The sequence below is a fragment of the Hypanus sabinus genome, chromosome 1 (genome assembly GCF_030144855.1).
Source record: "Hypanus sabinus isolate sHypSab1 chromosome 1, sHypSab1.hap1, whole genome shotgun sequence".
Lineage (NCBI taxonomy): Eukaryota > Metazoa > Chordata > Chondrichthyes > Myliobatiformes > Dasyatidae > Hypanus > Hypanus sabinus.
This window is the reverse complement of record NC_082706.1, coordinates 152061388-152087826: the sequence shown is the minus strand read 5'-3', so window position 1 is coordinate 152087826 and position 26439 is coordinate 152061388. Positions and strand designations below refer to the sequence as shown.

At 38.8% G+C, this 26439-nt stretch overlaps 1 protein-coding gene across 5 annotated transcripts in view; it reads left to right on the top strand.

The window, feature by feature from the left end:
- The window catches only part of lrrcc1 (leucine rich repeat and coiled-coil centrosomal protein 1), a 137864-nt gene that overhangs the window by 48407 nt on the left and 63018 nt on the right, over positions 1–26439 (top strand). For all 5 annotated transcript variants that reach the window (XM_059979248.1, XM_059979239.1, XM_059979223.1 and 2 more), the window contains 2 exons: positions 4637–4841; positions 18440–18579. In XM_059979248.1, coding sequence (XP_059835231.1) covers positions 4637–4841; positions 18440–18579 — 345 coding nt within the window. The remainder of the gene's footprint in view (positions 1–4636; positions 4842–18439; positions 18580–26439) is intronic.

Sequence of the window (26439 nt, the reverse complement as noted above, 5' to 3'; positions counted from 1 at the left end):
CCTAGATACAAAAGTTCTTGTCTACCATTCATCTTTATAGCAAGTCAATTTTTTTCACAGCTTTTGGTTATTTGCCCTATTACCAATAAATAATTTAGTCTCAAATTGTGGTGATGAAGCTCACATGAAGCACCCAGGTAAATTTGTTACCACGTTGCGGTATAAATGGAAGTTGTGTGAAGAACAGTTTCTTCCTTTACTCTCTTAGAATAAAAAATTTTTGTAGGCTCTTGATACTCTGAGCTCACTCAGTATAAGAATATTTATGCAGAATGACATGCAAATCCAAAGTATTTTTCATATCTTCAGATGGTTTAAAAAAACTTAATAACCAATTAATCATTTCTAAGTTAATGACTGCAATAGGAAAAGCCACAGGCATTTTGTACCCCAAAGCTCACATAATGATATGTTAAAAACTAAATATTTCAAATGAATGCATTCAATTCTTTTGGCATGTGGCATTGTTGGTAAATGTAAAATATTACAAATAGGAAGTAGAAATATTAGATACAAGCAGATTAGAGCCTTGAGTTAGACAGTGTACTGTATGAGAAGGACTTGGGTGTTGGTAGACTCATCAGAATCAGGTTTATTAACACCGGCATGTGACATGAAACTTGTTAACTTAGCAGCAGCAGTTCAATGCAGTACATAATCTAGCAGAGAGAAAAAATAAATAAATTAAATAAAACATAATAAATAAACATGTATATCAACTACATATATTAAATATATTTTTAACAATGTGCAAAAACTGGATATTAAAAAAAAGTGAGGTAGGTTCTAAAGCTTCAATGTCCATTTAGGATTCGGATGGCAGAGGGGAAGAAGCTGTTCCTGAATCACTGAGTGTGTGCCTTAGGACTTCTGTACCTCCTACGTGATGGTAACAGTGAGAAAAGAGCATGCCATGGGTGCTGGTGGTCAATAATAAGGGAGACTGCCTATCCACAACTAGACAATGCGCAAAAGCAATTAGGAAGGCTAATAGAATGTTGAGTTATATAATGCACTCAGTGGAGTTCAAGTCTACAGACATTCTCTGTAAGCTGTATAATGCCCATGTGAGACCACACCTTGAATACTGTGTATAATTTTGATCTCCATCTTTTCTGAGGGATGTGAAAGCACTGGAGGACGTTCAGAGAAGGGCAACAAGACTCATTCTAGGTCTGCAGGGTATGAGCTATGAAGAAAGATTGAAAGAATTAATTTTTTTAACCTAAGTAGAATAAGAAGGGTGTGATAGAAGTGTTCAAAATAATTAAGTGTATAAGTAAGTGGATGCCATCTGTTACTTCAAAATTAATCCATCTACGTGAATAGGAATTTGGTAAGTTTTGTTAGGCTAAATGGCCTATTGACAAAAACTTTACAATTTTAAGATGTCCCCAGTGGATGATAGGGAGGTCCCTATGATCACTTCAGCTGTTCTCACAGTCCTTTGTTGGGACTTCTGGTCCATTGCTTGACTGCTCCCACACCAGATGGAGATGCAACTTGTCAGGATGCTCTCAACGGTGCTCCTTTAAAATGCTGCTAAGATGGTAGGGGGGTGGTGGGGGAGCCTTGCTTTTCTCAATCTTAGGAAGTGGAGGTGCTGCTGTGCCTTCTTGTTCAGGGAGGTGATATCAAGGGACCAGGTGAGGTCATCCATGACGTGAACTTTCAGGAACTTTGTGCACTTAACTCTCTCTGTCTATGGAGGTACCATGTATTCACAGGGGGATAGTTCGTCTGCACCTTCCTGGAATTCACAACGATTTCCTTTGTCTTCTCCATGTTCGGGCTTAGGTTGTTCCTTTCACACCAATCCACCAGCCGCTCCACTTCCTCTCTATACCCCATCTCGTCATTGTTCTTGACTGTTGTGTCATTCTTGCTGCATTGATAAAGCAAAGGCCCTGGATGCAAAAGCCTGAAAGCATGTAACAGCAGGCTCAAGGACAATGCCTATCCTGCTGTTATAAATCTATTGAGTAGTTTCCAAATATGATAAGATGGACTCTTGACCTCAATCCACCTCATCATGACCTTGAACTGTATTGTCTGCCTGTACTGTTCTTTCTCTGTAAGACAATTTATTCTGCATTGTTATTGTTTTATATTTTCCTAACTTGAGTGTACTGATGTCATGAAATTTATTACTGCACATCTGCCAAGGTACAATGTGAAGCTTTGTTTTACATCCCATCCATACAGATGTGGAAATATGATGTGATCTGCTCTGCTAGGTGCCATGTTTACATTTCTAGTCCATTTAAGTCTTTGGGTGGTACTGTAACGCAGCTGGTAGAGGAACTGCCACCCAACTCCTGGGTAAAATCTGTTGCTGTCTGAGTGGAGTTTGCATGTTCTTCCTGTTAACCACATGACTTTTTGCCAAGTACTCAAATTTCTTCCCATAGCCCAAAACGGTGTTGTTTGGTAGGTTAATTGGCCGCTCTACATTATCTCTAGTGTGCAGGAGAGTAGTAGATTCGATGTAATGTGGGGAGGGGGTGAATAGATTTAATGTGGGATTATTACAAATGGGTAGTTGGTGGCAACTGTGGGCTGAAGGGCCAATTTCTGTGCTGTATCTCTCTTTGACCATATGACAGTGGCGTCTGTCCAAGATATTGGTGTTAAAATATTCAACAAAGTGGTTGAATGTTAAAGGAAGGTTTGGAGATGGTTGTTGGCTGCCATTTTTGTGGTGTGGATATTACCTGAATGTTGACTAGATTTAGCAGTTAACATTATCTGAAAAATATTATGTCAATTACCATCTGTTAATGTTGGTGTTAAAGAGCTGCCATTGCTACCTATCATCTGAAATTTGTTTCTGTTGTCCACAATTGACCAAAGTTGCAGTTAGATTTGAGTAGGTGCTTCTGCTATAAATCAGACTTTGCATTAGATAGCATGAATGAACAAACACTGCATGGCAGCATAGTGAACAACATCTTTTATCATATTGTGACTTTTTGGGAAAAGATGGACATCATTGGATTGGATTTCCCCTGTTTTTGCTGACCCAGCAATATGTAGGCAATTTCTTACTCTGCTGTGATTTTCTGGAAGAACAGAAAATAAGTAGCTGTTAAATTTTGAAATCTTGTACTTTGCATATTATTAATCAATTCAGTAAACTAAGAAGATTCATTAACTATTATCTACAATTGTTATACTAAGGTAGATGCATTTTAATACTCTTAAATAATAAACATCGTTCACACCCATCAGCATCTTCATTTTTTTTAAGTCAACAATTTACTGCAGGATAATATACAATCAAACGGAAGAAAACAAATTCCTGATAGTATGATATGTTTTTGTTTCTGTCAAGGCAAATAGGTGTTTGGATTTTCTTTTAAATGTGTGATAAGCAAACCAGCATAATGTGATATATTGGTAGTATCCTACGTATCGGCACAGGACAAACAACAGTTCTTAACTGTGATTTAGTGCATGTTATTTTGTTAATCCACTTAGCTTTGAATTGGAGAAACAGTTTATTGGATACATTTTCCTTTGCATTTCTGTAGCTGATTTTTAACATCTGACTTTGCCTTTTTTCTGTAATGACTAAGAACAGTAACATATTTGATTATCATGAAAGTGCAGTTTGAAGGAGATACAATCAGTGGAGAAAATATATTTTATGACCTTGTATCATTGAAAACCAAATATTTTTAAACAGATGATTCAGTGTTTCAATTACTTTATTAATAGAGTTTTGTTGTGGCTCAGTATGGAACGTGTTCAAAATATTTTCTTTCAGTGTTTTTGTAATAGCACAGTGCCTTGTCATCAGAGCCTTGATAAATGAGTTAATCTGTTGTATAATGCATTTGGGAGCAGGGTTATTATGAGCAGTTAAATGTTTATTTTATTTTAACTACTTACTATGGTTTATATTTTTTGTTTGTACTAATAAATGGTTGCAAGCATATATAAATTGGGAAAAATTATGATATTTTGAAATACCCCAAAGAATAGAATTCTGCACATTTTTGTTAATTTAAAAAACTTTTGTTACTTTAGTCACATATATTTATATCCAAAATTCTACAGAGATAAAATCATTAATATTGTCTAGTATTCTGCCTACAGAATACAGTATTGTTTAATTATTGATGCTATTTGAATATACCTCATTACACTAATAGGACATTGTTGAAAATTATTCACCAAATGAGCACTGAAAGAAAATATTTTGAACACATTCTATACGGAATAATAATAAATGTTTCACAAAAATAATTCACAATCGCTGAATCACACATATTAAAATATACAGTTGGGGTTTTTGTTTTGGATACAATATAAGAAAATGCCTATAACATTTTTTATGTTCCATTTTTGTTTTTGAAAATAACATTGATAATTCTATTTTTTCAAACATTGTATTATAAAATGAGAAAGCTGCATCTTTTTAATGTATTGGAACTGATTACTCAAGTGATGCATTAACTGCATGTCAATGAGGTGAATTTTATTTAACAAGTATATTTCCTTCAATATAATATTTTGATATTTTGATTTTTGGGTGCATTATAGCTTACAATGTGGTTCTAAAATTAGTTCAGAGTTGTTGAAAACCTGTTATTCATTTTGATTTTCTGTTCTATTTTAATTACAATTCCAGACTAAAAGAGTTACTTGTGAAAGAGAAAGAAGCCAAAAGCCATTTACAAGCTTATGTTTCTGAGTTAAAAAAGAAAGTAGGAGCTCTTACAGAGGAGTTGAGGAAGATGAAGTGTACTGAGGAGGATCAACGTAAAGTCCTGAAATCTCTTGAAGAAACGCTTTTGAAGACTGAGACACAAAGGCTTCAACAACAGACTATGGAGGTATTGATTATATAATGTTATTTTTTAAAAATAATGTCTCATTTATGTGACCATTGTAGAATTGCATGAAACATCAATGATGTAATGAATCACAAAATTATACTATTGCTAATGATCCAGCCTCCACAACCCATTGACATGGAAAACTCCAGAGATGCACCACCACCTGCAAAAACAAATTTCTCTGCATCTCCGTTTTATATGACTGACCATTTATCCTGAAATAATGTGCCTCCTTGGTGGCTTTTTTTCCAATAGTGCAAAGGTCTCTCTGTTGTGAACTTTTCTTTAAATTGTCCAATTTGCTTAATGTGCTTTTTGTCATTCTTTGTAGCAAAGTGCATCATTTCACACATTTTAATCTGGAATTTCATCTACTTTTTCATTATAGAAGCTCTTGTAAAGTCTATCTTGTGTCCAGAAATCTTTCATTGTTTAATATGCTTCCTAATTATGTTTTGTCAATACATTATGAAATCATATCCTTTATTATTAATGCACTTAAACATACTGTCCTAGCACTAAGCCCTGGAAAAATGTATGGCACAGAAAGGAACTGCTGTATAGTGTGTCTTTGATAGCTGGAAAAAAGAACTTTTTGCTTTCCTGCTCACTGCCCACAACTTTATGCATTACATCACAACATTTCCTCAAGTGCTAATGTTATGAGGGTTTTTTCTTCCACCACTCCTCTAGTAGTGAATTCCACATTCCCCCTACTGTTGCAGTGGAAAAATCCTCTTTCCCTGAAATCCATGTAACAGATACTTTTAGTCTTTTAACATTCCTTTTGACCTCAAATGAAGAAAATAGGTTCTTCCTAATTAGTCTATTCAGTCTCTCTTTGTTTTATGTCCCTCTGTTATGTTGCAGAGATATCAAACCCTATCTAAACGATCTTCACGACTAAGATTCATAGAAACATCGAAACATAGAAAATAGGTGCAGAAGTAGGCCATTCGGCCCTTCGAGCCTGCACCGCCATTGAGTATGATCATGGCTGATCATCCAGCTCAAAACCCTGTACTTGCTTTCTCTCCATACCCCCTGATCCCTTTAGCCACAAGGGCCATATCTAACTCCCTCTTAAATATAGCCAATGAACCAGCCTCAACTGTATCCTGTGGCAGAGAATTCCACAGATTCACCACTCTCTGTGTGAGGAAGTTTTTCCTCATCTCGGTCCTAAAAGGCTTCCCCTTTATCCTTAAACTGTGACCCCTCATTCTGGATTCCCCCAACATCGGAAACAATCTTCCTGCACCTAGCCTGTCCAATCCCTTTAGAATTTTATACGTTTCCATAAGATCCCCCCCTCAATCTTCTAAATTCCAACGAGTATATGCCTAGTCAATCCAGTCTTTCTTCATATGAAAGTCCTGCCATCCCAGGAATCAATCTGGTGAACCTTCTCTGTACTCCCTCTATGGCAAGAATGTCTTTCCTCAGATTAGGGGACTAAAACTGCACACAATACTCCAGCTGTGGTCTCACCAAGGCCTTGTACAACTTCAGTAGAACCTCCCTGCTGCTGTACTCGAATCCTCTTGCTATGAATGCCAACATACCATTTGCCTTTTTCACCACCTGCTGTACCTGCATGCCCACTTTCAATGACTGGTGTACAATGACACCCAGGTCTCGAAGCACCTCCCCTTTTCCTAATTGGCCACCATTCAGATAATAATCTGTTTTCCTGTTCTTGCAACCAAAGTGGATAACCTCACATTTATCCACATTAAATTGCAGCTGCCATGAATTTGCCCACTCACCTAACCTATTCAAGTCACTCTGCATCCTCTTAGCATCCTCCTCACAGCTAACACCGCCGCCCAGCTTCGTGTCATCTGCAAACTTGGAGATGCTGCATTTAATTCCCTCGTCTAAATCATTAATATACATTGTAAACAACTGAGGTCCCAGCACTGAGCCTTGCGGTACCCCACTAGTCACTGCCTGCCATTCTGAAAAGGTCCCATTTATTCCCAGTCTTTGCTTCCTGTTTGCCAACCAATTCTCTATCCACATCAATACCATACCCCCAGTACCGTGTGCTTTAAGTTTGCACACTAATCTCCTGTGTGGAACCTTGTCAAAAGCCTTTTGAAAATCCAAATATACCACATCCACTGGTTCTCCCCTATCTACTCTACTAGTTACATCCTCAAACAATTCTATAAGATTTGTCAGACATGATTTTCCTTTCACATATCCTTGCTGACTTTGTCCAATGATTTCACCTTTTTCCAAATGTGCTGTTATCACATCTTTGATAACCGACTCTAGCATTTTCCCCACCATTGATGTCAGGCTAACCGGTCTATAATTCCCCGGTTTCTCTCTCCCTCCTTTTTTAAAAAGTGGGGTTACATTAGCCACCCTCCAATCCTCAGGAACTAATTTGACCCTATCTTCACTTCTTCAAACCCTCTCTGTTGTCATATATTAGATGTGGGTCACAATGTGTTTCTTGTGTGACTCAGTGCTCTTATATTTTGTGTTCCAGTAAATAAAGAAATATATCCCAGATTCCTTCTGAACTATCTTAACCAGGGGTCACCAACCTTTTTTGCACCATGGACCGGTTTAATATTGACAATACTCTTGCAGACCGACCAACAGGGGGTGGGTGGGATGGGGGGATGTAGTGGGGGGAGGTGTTAATCATGACCGGAATATAGGTGACAAGTCAACTATAAGTCACTTATAAATGGCTAATACACTCAATTTCGTTTCTAAAAGGGTTTATCTAATGAATTTAATATTAAACACACAGCGCATATTTTCCACACATGAAATAGTGATAAGTCAGTTATAACACTTATAAGTCAATAGCATCATCACATTTTAAGTAATGTTTGGATATTAAACACACAGCGCATATTTCCCTCGTATGAACATATAAAACCTTTGCAACACACCAGTGAGAGGACAAGGTAAGGGTCGGAGGTCCCTGCGCTGGCGCTGCAGCGGTCGCAGTCCGGAGGAGTGCAACAGGGCGTGTGCCTGCCTGCCTGCCCACCTTGTATGTAGGTAGGATCTATTGGCTGACAATTGTTTGGCTCGAGAGATGACTTGAGTAGATCGCAGCGAGGTAGCTGCTCTGCTACTTAATGAAACCCTGAGCCCGAATTAGGTCGTCTGCGAATATTTTAGCTCTGAGTTACCCACGAACATTCAGTGTGCTAAACAGGTTTAGAGATGGTGCCCATCTGTCTGCGCTGCAGGCCAGTAGCAATCACATTTCTTGCCGGCCGCCAACCAGTGATCCCTGGTGCGAGGGTGTCACTGCATTTAAGCGACTGATGACCTCGCGTGCGTTCAAGTTCAACAGTGGGCGTAACAGGGAATGAGGAAAGCTGCAGCTGACTCATATCATTTCATATCAACAAATCATATTGTTTCCTCGCGGCTCGGTAGCACATGCTTTACAGCCCGGTGGTTGGGGACCACTGATCTCAACTATCTGTCCTGCCTTCTAGGATCTTTGGACATGTAATTGAAAGTCCTTCTGCTTTAGACATCCCAAACTCCTAACATGTAAGGAGCTTGGCCCTTTTGCTTTGCACAAATGCATGTCACTTTTTGTGTTTCAATTCAATTTTGCTGCTTTTCTGCCCACCCCTCCTCCCCCAGCCAGTCTGCTATTATCTTAGTTCACATTAAAACTTACTTTCTTACGCTGGAGCACATGTGCAATTTTTGTAATATTGGTTATTTTCATTGTTGCTTTGACATTTAAGTCCGAGTTATTCCTATATATCAGAAATAGGACAAAACAAAGTGAAATCCTATTCTATAGCATCCCATTCATTAAACCGTCAGCCACTGATTCATATTTGGAGGTAGATTCCGTTCTACCTTGTTTCAGCCAATGTGACATATTGCCAAGTGTCTTGGGATACAGCATCAGATACACAATATTAGAACAATATTAGAGCATAGAGTAGTACAGCACAATACAGGCCCTTCAGCCCACAATGTTGTGCCGACCCTTAAACCCTGCCTCCCATATAACCCCCCCCCCCCCACACCTTAAATTCCTCCATATACCTGTCTAGTAGTCTCTTAAATTTCACTAGTGTATCTGCCTCCACCACTGACTCAGGCAGTGTGTTCCACGCACCAACCACTCTCTGAGTAAAAAACCTTCCTCTAATATCTCCCTTGAACTTCCCACCCCTTACCTTAAAGCCATGTCTTCTTGTACTGAGCTGTAGTGCCCTGGGGAAGAGGCGCTGTACCTATACCTCTATCATGTCTCCTCTCAATCCTCCTTCTCTCCAAAGAGTAAAGCCCTAGCTCCCTTAATCTCTGATCATAATGCATACTCTCTAAACCAGGCAGCATCCTGGTAAATCTCCTCTGTACCCTTTCCAATGTTTCTACATGCTTCCAATAGTGAGGCGACCAGAACTGGACATAGTACTCCAAGTGTGGCCTAACCAGGGTTTTATAGAGCTGCATCATTACCTCGTGACTCTTAAACTCTATTCCTTGACTTATGAAAGCTAACACCCCATAAGCTTTCTTAACTACCCTATCTACCTTTGAGGCAATTTTCGGGGATCTGTGGACATGTACCCCCAGATCCCTCTGCTTCTCCACACTACCAAGTATCCTGCCATTTACTTTGTAGTCTGCCTTGGAGTTCGTCCTTCCCAAGTGTACCACTTCACACTTCTCCGGGTTGAACTCCACCTGCCACTTCTCAGCCCACTCCTGCATCCTGTCAATGTCTCTCTGCAATCTTCGACAATCCTCTAAATTATCCACAACATCATCAACCTTTGTGTCATCTTCAAACTTGCCAACCCACCCTTATACCCCTACGTCCAGGCAGTTAATAAAAATCGCAAAAAGTAGAGGTCCCAGAACCAATCCTTGTGGGACACCACTAGTCACAACCCTCCAATCTGAATGTACTCCCTCAACCACGACCCTCTGCTTTCTGCAGGAAAGCCAATTCTGAATCCACCTGGCCAAACTTCCCTGGATCCCATGCCTTCTGACTTTCTGAATAAGCCTACTGTGTGGAACCTTGTTAAAAGCCTTACTAAAATCCATGTAGATCACATCCACTGCACTACCCTCATCTACATGCCTGGTCACCTCCTCAAAGAACTCTTTCAGGCGTGTTAGACATGATCTGCCTGTCACAAAGCCATGCTGACTGTCCCTGATCAGACCATGATTCTCTAAATGCCCATAGAATCTCTAAGAATCTTTTTCAACAGCTTTATTCACAATATAAATTAACCAGCATATAAATTAAAACCTATTTAGCTCTAAAATAGATAAAATCCACTGTAGTATAAAATGGTCATTTGTCTTGCTATGCTGAGGTAGTGATAAGGGTTGTGCTGGCTGGTTGGGGAACCAAATGGTTGAAGGGAAGTATCTGTTTTTGAATCTGGTGCTGTGAAATTTCAGGCTTCTGTCTAACAGTAGATGTGAGAAGATGGCGTACACAATATGGAGAGGATTTTTGATAACAGATATTACATTATTGTAACATTCCTACTATTGATGCAAGTGATAGTGGGCAGAGGCAGACCCATGAAGTATTGGGCTGAGTCTACTACTGTTTGCAGCTTCTTCTGTTGCTGCGCTTTTGAATAGCCATACCAAACCAAGATGCAACCAGTCGGGGCAGCAGAGAGGGAAGAGTTACTGTTTCAAGTCATGGCCTTTAATCAGACTTGAGATAAGTCGGAGACCATAAGACATAGGAGCAGAATTATGTATTTAACCCATCATATCTGCAACATTCCATCATGGCTGAATTCATTAACCTCTGGCTAAAGAAATTCCTCCTCATCGTTGTTCTAAAGGGACGTATTTAATTCTCAGGTCATGCAATCTGGTCCTAGACTTTCCCACTAATAGCAATGTCCTTTCCTCCTCCACATTGTCTAGCCCTTTCAATATTCAATAAGTTTCATCGAGATTCCCCCTTTCATTCTTCTAAATTCCACAGAGTACAAGCTCAGAGCATCAAACACTTCTTAGCCGTTAACTCTATCAACACAGAATCATTCTCGTAAATCTCTGTGAACTCTGTCCAATGCCAGCATATCATTTCTTAGATAAGGGACTCAAAACTGCTTTCTATACTCCAGTGTGGTCTGACCAATTCCTCATAAAACTTCATCATCGCATCCTTACTTTATATTCTTGTCCTCTTGAAATGCATGCTAGCATTGCATTTGTCTTTCTTACCAATGACTCAACGTGGAAGTTAACCTTTAGGGACTCCTGTACAAGGACTTCCATGTCCCTTTGAACCTTTGATTTCTGAATTTTCTCCCCATTTTGAAAATAGTCCTTATTCCTTCTTTGAAAATGCACGACTGTACACCTCCTTACACTAAATTCCATCTGCCACTTCTATGCCCATTCTCTTAACCTGTTTAAGTCCTTTCACGGACTCCCTGCTTTCTCAACACCTTGCCACTCCACCAATCATCTGCAAATTTGGAAATCCATATTGTTGACATATAGTCTGAAAAGAACTGATAGCAACACCAACCTCTATGGTTCACCATTTAGTTACTGGCAGCCAACCAGAAAAGGCCTCCTTTCTTCCCACTCTTTGCTTCCTGCCAGTCAGTCAACTTCCAATCCATGTTAGTATCTTTCCTGTAATACCATGGGCTCTCATCTCTCACCAAAGGAGAACATTGATTGGACTTGTAAATGTAAAATTGTGTGGGTAGGTGAGTTTGCATATATGAGTAACACATTTTAGTGCAAATTAAAATGAGGTATTTTAACAAATAGAACATTTTTGTAACAAGTACCAATCTGGTATTTAGTGATACAGTGAGGTGGGATTCTTTCATACAGTACCTGGGCCAAAATGAGGTGACCATTTGGAATGGAGTGATAGAGAATCACTGTCGGTTTGGTTACTGGGATCACTGGCCTCCAATTCATTTTCAGAAGCATCCCACCATCATCTCCTATTTGAATGAACTACTTTAGAAAGTTTCAAACAAGTATGCTGGTTTGCTTTCTTTACAAGCACCAAAAACTGCAGGCCTGATTGCAATAAACAAATCTCTTTTAATAAGATAGTGAAAGATAACACATTTCGTAAGGAACAATGAGAGTATAGGTGCATAAACTTCTCAGTAGCAAACCACTCAAAAACCCTTTAGTCAATAGGATGCAACAAAAAATAAACTGGTTCAATTGTAGCAAATGAAGCCATTCTGGATGGCAGTGCTCCAGTTGTAACAACATGATGCAATTTCAGTAAAAGATCTGTGGATGTTGGAAATGTATTCTGTTTTTTCCTCTTCACAGATGTAACTATGAAGTTGGTTAGGAACTAAATGTGAGTCATTTATAAAGTTCTCAATGGTACAACTTTTTATGCAATTTATTTTTTCCCTAAACTGTAAATGCCCCACTTTAACTGAAAATGTCTTCAATAGTATTGTTCAATTCTCAAAAATCCATCAGCATTACAATTTCCACATTTAAAAGCAATTTCAAATATTAAAAAAATCAGCATGTGATTGAACCATAGAACCATAGAACATTAAAGCACAGAAACAGGCCTTTTGGCTCTTCTTGGCTGTGCCGAACCATTTTTCTGCCTAATCCCACTGACCTGCACATGACCCATATCCCTCCATACACCTCTCATCCATGTACCTGTCCAAGTTTTTCTTAAATGTTAAAAGTGTCCCCGCATTTACCACTTCATCTGGCATCTCCCACCACTCTCTTGTGTGAAGAAGCCCCCCCCCCCCCCAAATGTTCCCTTTAAACTTTTCCCCCTTCACCCTTAACCCATGTCCTCTGGTTTTTTTCTCCCTTAGCCTCAATGAATAAAGCCTGCTTGCATTCACTATCTATACCCACCATAATTTTATATACCCCTATCAAGTCTCTCCTCATTCTTCTACGCTCCAGGGAATAAAGTTCTAACCCATTCAACCTTTCTCTGTAACTCAGTTTCTCAAGTCCTGGCAACATCCTTGTAAACCTTCTCTGCACTCTTTCAACCTTATTAATATGCTTCCTGCAATTAGGAGACCAAAATTGCACACATTGTTTGAGAAACAGCTTAGGATGACCAAAAGTATGTGATAATTGAGCTTGGGCAGTGAGAGAGCCCACTTCTGATTTCCTGCTCACCTTCAGCAATGACTGTCTCAGTTGTTCACATTTGTTGATTGTGCTTGGGGATCTATGATTGAGCAGCTGGTTATGTAAAACTTCTTAATTACATTTATAGAGCACTTTCCACACTTTCACCACCCTCTGAGGGAAGTAGTTCCCCCTCATATTCCCCGTAAACATTTCACCTATTGCCATTAACCCATGACCTCTAGTTCAAGTCTCACCCAACCTCAGTGGAAAAAAACTCCTTACTTTTACCCTGTCTATACCCGTCATAATTTTGTATACCTCTATCAAATCTCCCCTCATTTTCCTATGCTCTAGGGAATTAAATCCTGACCTACAACTCAGGTCCTCAAGACTTGACAATAACTTTATAAATTGTATCTGCTCTCTTTCAATCTTATTGACATCTTTCCAGTAGGTAGGAGTTCAGAACTGCACGCAATAATCCAAATTAGGCTTTATCAACGTCTTATACAGCTTCAACATAAGATCCCAACTCCTGTACTTTAATTAATGAAGGCCAATGTGCCAAAAGCTCTCTTTATGTTCCTATCTACCTGTGACACAACTTTCAAGAAATTATGGGTTTCTTAAGTGTGGAAATACTGCTCTGGTCACTTTTTTATGTGGGAATTAAAATTCAAATCTTGCTCGAGGATAACACCCAAACTTGAGGTTTATTGTCAGCACTTAAATCTACGAGAGTTAGAACTGAGACCCTGCTGGCATCAGTGTTGAGCCTAAGGTAGCTGTCAACTTTGGTAAGGGTCATCGCTGTACTGTGGTTTGCTTTAAAGTGTAACTGAAACTTTTCTAGAACATTGGTGTCATTCAGAAAGTTGTTAAGTTGGTTGAAAATGACTTCCCTTCCTGGGTAAGATTCTTACCCAGGAAGGGAAGATATGATATAGGCATAAAATTAGGTGATACCTCTGTCAAGGTTTGGGTTTTAAAGTAGAGTCTGACAGCTACAATTTTGAAGGCATCTGGGAAAAATTGCAGTTTCAAAGAATGTGTTAATAATTTTTCTAACAGAATTGAAAACACTATTAAAGGAGTCCTTGGAAGTATGGTAGGGACAAGGTTGAGACAAGTAGACAGTTTACTCTTCGTTGCAATCTTGCAGAATTCTGAATTGGAAATACTGTACTTGTGAATTTTAACATGGGTGTGAGATCTTTTTATGAGACTGGCTGCAGACATTACCAGTATCTGTAGCTATACTCTCCCTAATGGAAGTAGTCTTGTTGAATAAAAAATATTGCAGATTCCTCACATTTTGTGGCAGACGCTTGACTGTGGACATAATAGGTTGGGGCAGGGTTCAACAGCTGGTTTATAGTTGAGAACAATATTTTTCAGTTACTATTCTATGTAATATTGGAAAAATAGGCTCTTCTTGCAGAGCTATCGTAGTATTAAAGAAAGCTAGATTTTCCGTGAAAATTTTACGGAGGACTTCTAGTCCATTTTCTCCCCCATTTTCTTGCAGCTACTCTGCATGATCTCTTAAGCTTGCGGACAGAATTGCTTAACCAAGGTATTGTTTTACTAAGTGATGTTTTTTAACCCTAAGTCGGTCCACTGTATTTAATATTTTTGTCAAGCTGTTGTTCAAAGAATAAACTATTTCATTTATTGCCTTGGAACAGATGTGGCCAATAACATCCACCTTATGCTTGGGCAGCTGTGATCTGCTTCAATCGAAAGTTCTCTTCAGCCGTACTATTTTGCATGTCTTGTGTAGCTCGGATAGATCCAACATGAAAGACAGGGCTTGCATTTCAGCTTCAGGTTCCTCCAGTATTCCGTGGAGAATTAAAATCAGATTTATTATCACTTACTTGGATTATATGAAATTTGTTGCAGCAGTTTAGTGCAAAGCCAAAATTATTATAAATTACAAAGTAGTACAAACAGAAAGGATTAACAAAGCAGTTCATTGACTTTTCAGAAATCCAATAGAAGGGATGAAGGTTGATGTGTGGGTGAAGGTGCTGACTGGCAGCCTGGAAAGAAGGAAATGAATGCTTTTAAACAGTATTTTCGAGGTTATGGAAAAGTCCCAAACCTTATCCAATTAAATGTAGGTCATTTGAGGCAGTTAGAGCTACTGCCTCTTCTCATAGCTACAAGGGTTTGGTTTTTATCAGATGCTGCCTGTGTGGAGTTTGCATGTTCTTTTCACCATGGGAGCTGAAAATGAGAAGGCAAGTGGGACTGATGGGAACTGACAAGTGTAGACCTTCTGTGCTGTAGGAAGTTAATTAATGCAACACCTGATGCACATGTATTAATCTTCATTGAAAGAACAATAAGGTATTGACATCTGAGTTTAATTGGAGTTACTCGAGAGATTAAAAACTGACCAGGATGCTGCAAAGACTTTGGGTTTTTCTCCAGTGCTGTGAAATATTTTTGACTACTCTCTTTATTGCCTTGTTTAAAAAATAATGAGCTAGAAATGCTGAACAATAGATCATCAGTTTTGTCAGTACATAGTAGAATTCAATCACAAAGCTTCTTGCAGTGCTTTCTGCACCTTGGGTAAACCACACCAATTTGCTCAGGATATCGATTAATGATGTGCCTTTACACAGAGGTTCCTAGAAATATTAGTGCCACTGGATGTGAAATGTAGTTGGATGCTTTTCCTGCAAGATTCAGTTACATTTGTGGATTTTGTCGGCTAGATCAGTCATTTATCTGGAAGCAGGCTTTCACAACAGATGTTAGGCTGATTTCAGTGAGACTTAAAAGGTTCCTGAGTGAGTCCCTCCAGCACAACCTTGTGGTCCCCATTCTCCCTGCCAGTGATCCTCCAACTGATACTCCCTTCCGTTGTTGGCTCTCTGTCCACTCATCCTACATGCATGCAGAAGCAATTTTTAAAGTATTGTTGACAGCAGCCACATTTTATCTGCTGTACCAGACTTGCTAGTGATACAAAGCTAGATGTAGTATGAGTTGAGAGGATGAAACAGAGGAAGTTCAAGGAGACCTACAGTCCAAATAATTGGATGTGTGGCTGATAGAATGTAATATGGGGAAAAAAATATGAGGTCATCCTTGGATTGAAAAGCATGACTGTTTTTAAACTGTTGAGGCTGACAGGTTTTCAGAGGGACCTTGATATCCTTGTACATAAATCAATGAAAGTTTACGTGCACAAACTGCAAGCAATTAGGAAATTGCACGGTGTGTTGACTTAATAGAAGAGGACTTGAGTGCTAGTATCAAGGACATCTTCAACTTCTCACTTTGGCAGTCTGCGGTACTCACCTGCTTCAAACAGGCTTCAATCAAACCAGTGTCCAAGAAGAACGAGGTAGCCTGTCTCAATGAGTATTGTCCAGTAGCACTTGCATCCACTTAGATGAAGTGCTTTGAGAGGTTGGCCATGAAGCTGATCACCTCCTGCCTGTGGAGTGATTTGGATCTACTCCAGTTTGTCAACTGTCACAACAAGTCAACAGTACATGCCATTTGACTGGTTCTGCACTCAGCTCTGGAATGTCTGGACAATGAAAATGCAAATATTAGGACACTCTTCATTGACTACAGCTCAGCATTCAAGATTATCATCCCTTCGAGACTAATCACTAAGCTCCAAGACCTAAGGCACGATACCTCCCCATGCAACTGGATCCTTAGTTTCCTTTGCAGACCCCAGTCAGTACAGATTGGCAATAACATCTCCTCCACACTCATCATCAGCACAGGTGCACCACAAAGATATGTGCTTAGTCCCTTGCTCTACTTCCTTTATATCTATAACTTGGTGGCTAAGTACAATGCTGTGTGTGTTGCTTGAATTTTCAGCATCTGCAGATTTCTTCATGTTTGCCTGACAATATCACTGTTGCTGCTGAATCAAAGGTGGTAGCAAATCATCATGTAGGACTGAGATTTAAAATCTGGTTGTGTGGTGACAAAACAAGAGCCTTTTACTCAATGTCATCAAAACCAGGAGGAAGAATACTCATTAGGGGATCAAAGGTGGAGAAGATCGGTATTATAATATATAATATATAGATCCTCAGGTATTATTATAAGTATTATAATACCTGAGGATCTGTCCTGGGACCATCATGTAAGTGCTATCACAAAGGAGGCACAATAGCACCTCTGCTTTCTTAGAAGTTTGTGCAGATTTGGCTTGTCAACTAAAATGTTGACAAATTTCAATAGTTGTACAGTGGAAAGTATCCTAACAGGTTGTATCACACCCTGGTATGGAAACATCAATACCTAAGAATGGAAAGTGGTGGATACAGCTCAGTCCCACACAGGAAAAGCCCTCCCCACCATTGAGTACATGTACAAGGAGTGCTGCCACAAGAGAGCAACATCCATCATCAGGAGCCCCCACCATCTAGGCCATGCTCCCTCTTGCGACTGCTATCAAGAAAGAGGTACAGGAGCCTTGGGTCTCTCGCCTCCAGGTTCAGGAACAGTTATTTAACCTTTCAACCATCGGGCTACTGAATCAGTGTGGATAACTTCATTCTCCCCAACTCTGAACTGAATCCACACCGGTGAACTGACTTTCAAGGATTTTACAACTTGTGTTTTCAATTTTACTTGATTAATTAATTATTATCTTTGCTAAATTTGCTTTATTTTGCACATTGGTTGTTTCTCATTCCTATTTGTGTGTAGTTTTCCATTGACTCTTTGTATACTTTTGTTCTACTGTGAATACTTGCGCAAAATTGAATCTCAAGGTATGGTGAGAATACATACTTTGATAATAAATTTACTTTGAACTTTAAAATATCTCACTGCAATTATGTAGGTCTCTGAGGATGGATCTAAAATATTATGTCTTGATCTGATCTCCATCATTCTTGCAAGAGATGGATTACAAGGATGGCAAGTTTAATATATGAGGGATGATTAAGCAGATTGGATCTATAGTCAAGTTCTGAAGAATTATTATGCAGGGTAAATGGCAGGAATTGTATTTCCCTGGTTGAAGTGTTCCAATCCATGGGTTACAGCTTAAAATAAGAGATTTGCCTTTCAGCTCTGAGATAAATATTTCTCCATCCAAAGGATGAATTCTTTGGAATTCTCCACTCAATAAGGTTGTGGAAACTCACTTGCTGAGTATATCAGCAAGATTAGATTAGATTAGATTTTTGGATATTTGGAGAATTAACTGATACTGAGTTGGTTCGGGGAGGTGGTGCTGTCTGATCTTATTGAAAGACCAAATGTTCTTCTAGTTATGTTTTATAAAGAAAGGCCCTTAGCCATTTTGTCCTATAGTTCTCAAGCTGAGAAATGTATCTGGTGCCATTGCCACCTCTGCATGATATGCAGGGCACTTAATTTTTACTGATGCCAGTAGTGGATGGCTAATGAAATTATTAATAAACCTTTAGGATTTGATGCAATTTGACTTTGATTCATTGTTCAGCCTTAATGGACATAATGATTATTGTGTGCAGATGAAACGACTTCAAGAAGCAGAGCTGAAAGCTTCAGCAGCCCAAAAAGAAGTAGACTTACTACACGTCTCCCTCCGTCAACAAAAAGAAAAAGTGCAGCAACTGCAGGAGCTTCTCACTTGCAGAGAGCAAGAGCACAGGTATGGAGAAATTATGACTACAAGGTTGATTCTCATTTACATAATTGAATAAAACTGTTCTTGGTAACTGCCCATGCCTGAAGCTATCATATACTAATAAATGGATACTGGTAATTCAGTCAGTTATATCTAATTTTAAATTGAACTTAGAACTGAAACACCAATTAAAGAATTTTTAAACTTTGTGCTTTCAGTTAAATAGTTTATAACATTGACTCGCCTTTCAAGTCAAGTCACTTTTTATTGTCATTTTGACCATAACTGCTGGTACAGTACACAGTAAAAATGAGACAAAATTTTTCAGGGCCACGGTGTTACACGAAACAGTACAAAAACTACACTGAACCACATGAAAACTACACAGAAAAACCTACACTAGACTACAGACCTACCAGGACTGCATAATGTGCACAAAACAGAGCAGGCATTACAATAAATAATAAGGCAGAAAATAGGCACAATAGAGGGCTGTAAGTTGGTGTCAGTGCAGGCTCTGGGCATTGAGGAGACTGACAGCTTGGGCGAAGAAACTGATACATAGTCTGGTTGTGAGAGCCCGAATGCTTCAGTGCCTTTTCCCAGATGGCAGGAGGGAGAAGAGTTTGTATGAGGGGTGTGTGGGGTCCTTCATAATGCTGTTTGCTTTGCGGATGCAGCATGTAGTGTAAATGTCCATAATGGCAGGAAGAGAGACCCCGGTGATCTTCTCAGCTGACCTCATTATCTGCTGCAGAGTCTTGCGATCCGAGATGGTGCAATTTCCAAACCAGGCAGTGATGCACCTGCTCAGGATGCTCTCAATACAACCCTTGTAGAATGTAATGAGGATTGGGGGGGGGGGGGGGGGTGAGAGATGGACTTTCCTCAGCCTTTGCAGAAAGTAGAGATGCTGCTGGGCTTTCTTTGCTATGGAGCTGGTGTTGAGGGACCAGGTGAGATTCTCTGCCTGGTGAACACCAAGAAATTTGGTGCTCTTAACGATCTCTACCGAGGAGCCAGCGATGTTCAGCAGGGAGTGGTCGCTCCATGCCCTCCTGAAGTCAACAACCATCTCTTTTGTTTTGTTCGCGTTCTGAGACAGGTTGTTGGCTTTGCACCAGTCTGTTAGCCACTGCACCTCCTCTCTGTATGCTGACTCATCGTTCTTGCTGATGAGACCCACCATGATCATGTCATCGGCGAACTTGATGATGTGGTTCGAGCTGTGTGTTGCAGCACAGTCATGGGTCAGCAGAGTGAACAGCAGTGGACTGAGCACACAGCCCTGGGGCCCCCATGGCTGATGTCTCCCAGTCAGGAAGTCTAGGATCCATTTGCAGAGGGAGGTGTTCAGGCCCAGTAGGCTCAGATTTCCAATCAGTTTCTGAGGAATGATTGTGTTGAATGCTGAACTGAAGTCTATGAACAGCATTCGAACGTAAGTGTCTTTTTTGTCCAGGTGGGTAAGGGCCAGGTGGAGGGTGATGGCAATGGCATCCAAATACTCTGTTGAGTATTTGGGATGGTAGGCAAACTGCAGGGGGTCCAGTGAGGGGGGCAACAGGGTCTTGATGTGCCTCATGACAAACCTCTCGAAACATAAGTCGTAAAGTCAAAAAAGGGGATGTTTGTTAGTGTTTGCTCACTACTAATTCAATTTGAAAATCATATAATGAAGCAACTACATGTAGCAATACCTGGGCAACATTTGAGCATGGACTCATGATCTCCCACGTGAAAGATCTTAGTCACCACCTGTTGCCGTTTAATCACATTCCCTTCAAGCCTCTTCCTCCGCCACCACCACACTTCACCACAGCAGCACTGCCACTAATCACCGTCCGATAGAAAGTAAGCTAGACAAGCTAGTGTGGCTATCAGTTTAGATTTCCTATGGCAAGGGAATCACCTAATTCTCCAAAGTATTTTCACTATCCATAAAGCAAAAGTCAGCAGTGTGATGGAATATTCTCCACTTACCTAGATAGATGATACTGCAACAATAATGGAGAAGCCTGATAATATTCAAGTAACAGTTAATCCACTTGATTGTTAACCTCACCTGTCAACCTTAAACATTTACTCCTTCCACCACAATCACTTATTATAATCTGCTTGTTCTGCATATTTTCAACATGACACCTAATACCTGCAGCTCTTCGTACCATGTGTATGCACGGTGCGGGTAAAGCATATTGGAAACTAGTGGTTCTCTTTGCATAAAAGTTGGATATCTGATTTAGTTTTCAATGCATCCTCTGTTTACCTTGTACAATGATTTTTGTCATAATTTATTTTGTGCTCACGAAAAGTGATATGCATATCTAAGTTTCAGAAGGATGCCTATAAAAATGCAAGGAAAGAGCAAACTTTTCCTTTAGTTGAACATGCTATGCAAAATACTATGGTTGCAAATATTTCCTTCCTTGGAATGATCTGCCTGTTAATGACAAAAATAAGTTTTACATTAGAATTAATTTTGGAAAGGTTCATTGTTGTATTTAGCTGGAAGCATAGCAGGAATATTTCATTTATAGGCGATGACTGTTTGTTACCATACCCATCTGTTATTGTATATCCTGATTTGCCCTTGAGAAGACCATGGCCTTGAACCAATGTGGTCTGTGTTGTGAAGGTTGTTTCTTCCTTAGACAGTCTCTTGAGATAGGTGGTGACTTCCACTCCATTTCTGTGGCTTCTGAGTGATGTCATTGTGGTAACTGCAGCATATGGGGCAGGAGCAGACAAGTCAGTACTTTGTAAAGTAGTGCACTCCTGTCATTTACTCAAGATGCATGGATTCTAATTACCCTTTCTCCACGAATTCCCAAGAGTCTGTGGGAATATTGCACATTTTTTTAAAGGATGCTTTGCTCCTTGAATCTTGTTCTCTGATAACAGAATTTTCTTCCTCTGACAGAGGTTGGAGTATAACCCCATTTTCAGAAGTCTGATGTCTGTCAAGCAAATGATGTGACCTGACGAACATTGTCAACATTGTGGTTAGGACCTCAGTAGTGGGGATGTTAGCTTGGGAGAGTCTGCTGATGTTAGTTTTTTTAATTCTTTCAGTGAAGTTAAAACACGATGTTAACTACATGAATGTTATTGTTAAAAATGTGCAGGGAGTAATACTACATGTGGCCTTTTTGAATCTCACTGAAGTCTTTGACCCATTGATCATTGAGGTGCCTGCCTCAATCTTAACTGTGCATAGGAAATTCTTAAGCCGTGCTTCTAATTGATAGGTCCACAACAGAGACAAATTCAGTAAAGACTAGTGTGAAAACAATGTTTTGCTCAAAGTTTTCTCTCACAACTTGTAGGTCTAACACTCCCTGTTATCTCAACCTTTAGGGAGTGGAGCTGAGCTCCAGTTATACTCCTAACCCAAAGTTTCCCCAATCTCAATAGTTACACTGCTTCTATTTATCTGCTCGGAGTGGGGTGTGAGCTCCAAGATATCATTATTTCTTCACTAAACTGTATTAGGGAATGGGCCTTGCACTTAATATTCACAAGGCAAAACTTGTGAATAAAACTGCCTCCAATAATAAAAGTCCATGGTGAGAGCTTGGAAATATGGACCATTTGCCATACCTTTGGTGAAATCAAATATCAATGACAAACTTCATTGTTGTTTTCAAAGAAGCAACTTAACCTTTATTAGATCTGATAAAAATGGTGTTTCAAAATCAGCACCTCAGATGTGGCACAAAACTTGTTCCACCACTTATCAGTGATTGCTGCCCTCACCCCCAATGTGCTTTAGGTACACAGATTACATGCAGCAGGCATCCTAAGGGCACCAATACCATTTCCATGTTTTCCAAGGTCTTTCCATTAACTTTAATTCTTAGAGTACAGTGTTGCACAAGTGTAAGTAAGTTGGTAGAAGACTTCTGTGTGAAGGTTGAGAGTAAGGGCCAACTCCCGCTTCCCCCCACCCTTGTATGGTTTAGTGAAAAAATCAATTGTCTTAGAGCTTAACCTGTGAGCACACAAACACAAGTACTGTTTGCATACCATAGTTCAGTTCCTGATAGGTGGGTAATTTTAGTTTTGGAGTGTAGTCACCATAGGTTGGTTAATTTCTAATTAGTTCAAAAGATCAGCTTCATTCCCATGAGCAGTTTGTTGGATACAAGGTACAATATTGCGACAAGAAAGACAGAAGTTTCCTGGCCTCTGAATAAGCTTATTTTACACCAGTTTTCATTGAGCTTGTCTCTGTTTAAACTCATTGGACCAGATCATTGTTTGTATATCATTATGAAGCAAACATAATGTAACAAATTTCTGTGTGTTCCATAGTTCCTTACAGTCAAGGCTTTTGGTGAGGTCAATAGACCATGTGTAGTACCTCTTGCTCAGAGTTGAAGATCATATCCCTGTGTTTCCAGTTGGACTGAATATGCACTACCATTCAGGGAGCTGCTATTTGGTCACCAGAAGGTTGAGGTTGAAGAGTATCCTAAAACTGACTTGCCCTGTGGCAGATAGCATGGTGATCCATCTGCTAGTTGCCATAATCAGACTTGATGCCCTCCTTGAAAATGGTCACGAATACAGTATCTCGTAAGAGCACTCCCAGATGTGGCAAATGAGATTGTTCCACAAGGTTCACGGTGCTACTGAGTAAGTAATCCTAGGGTCAGTATGTCCCGTGCCATTTCATTGAGTGGAATTGGCTTCACTAAGACACAAGTTCATCACAATCAGAGTTGATCAAACGTTGATGTTTTGTTTGTAATTCAACTTGCTTCTAATTAAATAGGTAGCACATAATTTGTGCAACATTAATTTATTTCTCTTGCATATTTTATTCTTGCATTATACTCAAAGTTAGACAAATATATTAAATAACATAGTTATAATTTGGTTGCATCATGTATGAGGTATTTTAGTGCATCTTTAATCAACAGCTGCAGTTTCTTAGTTGGATAGAATGATTTAAATGGGTCACTGAATATTTGTTGCCAAGTAGCTGATTACATTTAGCTGCTTACTTTACAATGCATGAAAATGAATACTATTCGAGTAAGTAGGAATAGCAGTTTAAATAATTACTTCTATATATCCATCATTTTGCGCACAAAATAAATGATTAATGTTATTTATTAACTTTATTTTAGAAGGAAAGAATAGTCACTAAGATTTTTGTTCTATTATTGAAGTACTGTATATTGAAACAATTATATTTTTGCCTCTTTTAATTTTGCTTTGAATTTTATTCATTATTTAATGCTTAGAATATTTTCAGTAAATGTTTATATGAAAATAATTTATTTTAATTTCTGTTCTGGATGCAGACACATTTTTGGTATTTCCACTCGTAGTAATTTCTACTCCTAACTTTTGCCATTATCATTGATGACTCCAGATGCTACTTCATATTCTCACTGATCTCAGCAACTAACTCTCCATCCATTGTACACAAACCTCATCTTCATCTCTACTGCTTCCTTACCACTGTCTTTTGTCACTAATGTTCTACTGTTGCCCATTTCTAGTAATGTATTAATCATAAATACTGTATCTATCACATTCTATTTGATACCCAAAATTATCTGGGATTATGCTGCTTTATTTGGTTAATTGATAGCAATCTATTTATGTTGTCAGAAGTTAGGGGGGGCGGAGTTTCAAGATGGCGACGTAGACATCTGCCTTTTAGGCGCTCTTCATTTTTTAAACTATAATCACCCCTTAATCAAATCTTTTTGTACTTAATTACATGGGTTGATACTTACGATTTATTTCTTTTCTAAAATAATACTTGATTTAATCTTTTCAAACTTAAAATGTCTGCACCTAAGAAATCGTCTAAAGAGCCTCTATCTCTTGAGGCAATTTCTAATCTTCTGGATACTAAACTGGATACTAAACTTGCAACTTTGGAAAGTAAAATGACAAGTCTGGAAAATAAGCTTACTGCGAAAATGTCTGTGCTTGAAGAAGTCGTTAGATCGCTTGATACCAAGCTTCAATCGCAGGCAGCAGATATTGAATGGCATGAAGAAAAGTTCGCAGCTCTTGATAAGTTAATTTGTGAAAAAATACGTACAATTGAAACATTGGAGAAGAAGGTACTGTTGACTGCTAAAACAGTAGAGCATTATAAGTTTAAAATCACCGATCTTGAAAACCAATCTCGCAGACAGAATTTGCGAATCATCGGGCTTCCCGAAAATGTTGAGTCTGGTGACTTAACTGAATTTTTCTCTAACTTATTATGGGAGGTTTTTGGCGCTGAAGCTTTGCAGGCTAAACCTACTATTGATCGTGCCCACAGAGTTTCGAGATTTTCGGTCTCGAGAGACAAGCCACGAGCTGTGATTGTTCACCTCCATTATCCTCGGGAGAAAGAACTTTTAATCCGATTAGCTCGTCAGAAAGGTATGATTTCTCACAGAAACAATAAATTTCGTATTGTTGAAGATTATTCATTTGGAGTGATGAAAGCAAGAATCGCTTTTAAACCAGTGATGGCAGAGATTCATTCGATTGGATTTAAACAAGCTTTAAGATACCCAGCGAATCTCAGAGTTACGTTGAGTGACGACAGTCAGCGCTTCTTTAATACTCCGGAAGATGCGAAGAAATTCGTCGAAGAATATCGATCTTCTAGCATAAGTTGAACTATGTGTTATGTTGAAGAATTTTTGGAGAGAAGATGCCATTTCGTTTTGGGCTTTAACTTATGAAGCTGCGTTATAGCTTCTTACTTTGGTCTGTAGACCTGTTTTTTTTTATTATCATGGTTTATAGGTGCTCTTTTAATTTTACTATAATGTCTTTTTTCTTAATTTTTTTTCTCGGAATTGGATATATACGTTTATATTTTGTAATAATGATTTATTTTTTAAGATGTCGTTTCTTCTTCCCATAAGACTTTGCTTTCCGTAAGCATTCATTTGTTTGCTTGTACTTGAAAATGGGACGAATGTTTTGGATTTTTGGACCTTTTTTTTATATATTGTAGTGATTATTGAATCCTTTTTTTAATCCTATTTTGATTACCTTTTTTTAAAATTTTTTTTAATAGATTGGTGAATTTACATTTATATTTTGTAATATGGTTTTTTCAAAATGTCGTTTCTTCTTCCCATAAGTCTTTGTTTTTGAAACGTCATTTTTTTTGTATTTGAATATGGAATCTTTTTCTTAAAGGCATATTACACTATTTCAAACTTTAATGTTTATCCTTTTTTATTAATGATCTTTTGTTTTATTATATTACTTTTTTTCATTTTGATTGATATATATTCTTTTTTTTGCAACCCTGTATTTAAATCTCGGTGTTTTATAATCTTTTTTTACCTTTTCATGGAGTTGCCATCTTGAAATGGGGGTGGGGGTGGAGTTTCAAGATGGCGACGTAGACATCTGCCTTTTAGGCGCTCTTCATTTCTTAAGCTATAATCGCCCTTTAATCAAATCTTTCCGTACTTAATTACATGGGTTGATATTTACGATTTATTTCTCTCTTTAAAAATAATACTGGATTTAATTTTTTCAAACTTAAAATGTCTGTACCTAAGAAATCATCTAAAGACCCTATAACTCTCAATGCAATCTCCAGTCTTCTGGATACTAAACTTGCAAGTCTGGAAAACAAACTTACTGTGAAAATGTCGGAGCTTGAAGAAGTCGTTAAATCATTTGATATCAAGCTTCAATCGCAGGCAGCAGATATTGAACGGCATGAAGAAAAGTTTGCGGCTGTTGACAAGATAATTTGTGAAAAAATACGTACAATCGAAACTTTGGAGGAGAAGGTATGGTCGACCGCTAGAACAGTGGAGCAGTATAAGTTTAAAATCACCGATCATGAAAACTGGTCTCGCAGACAGAATTTGCGTATTATTGGATTTCCCG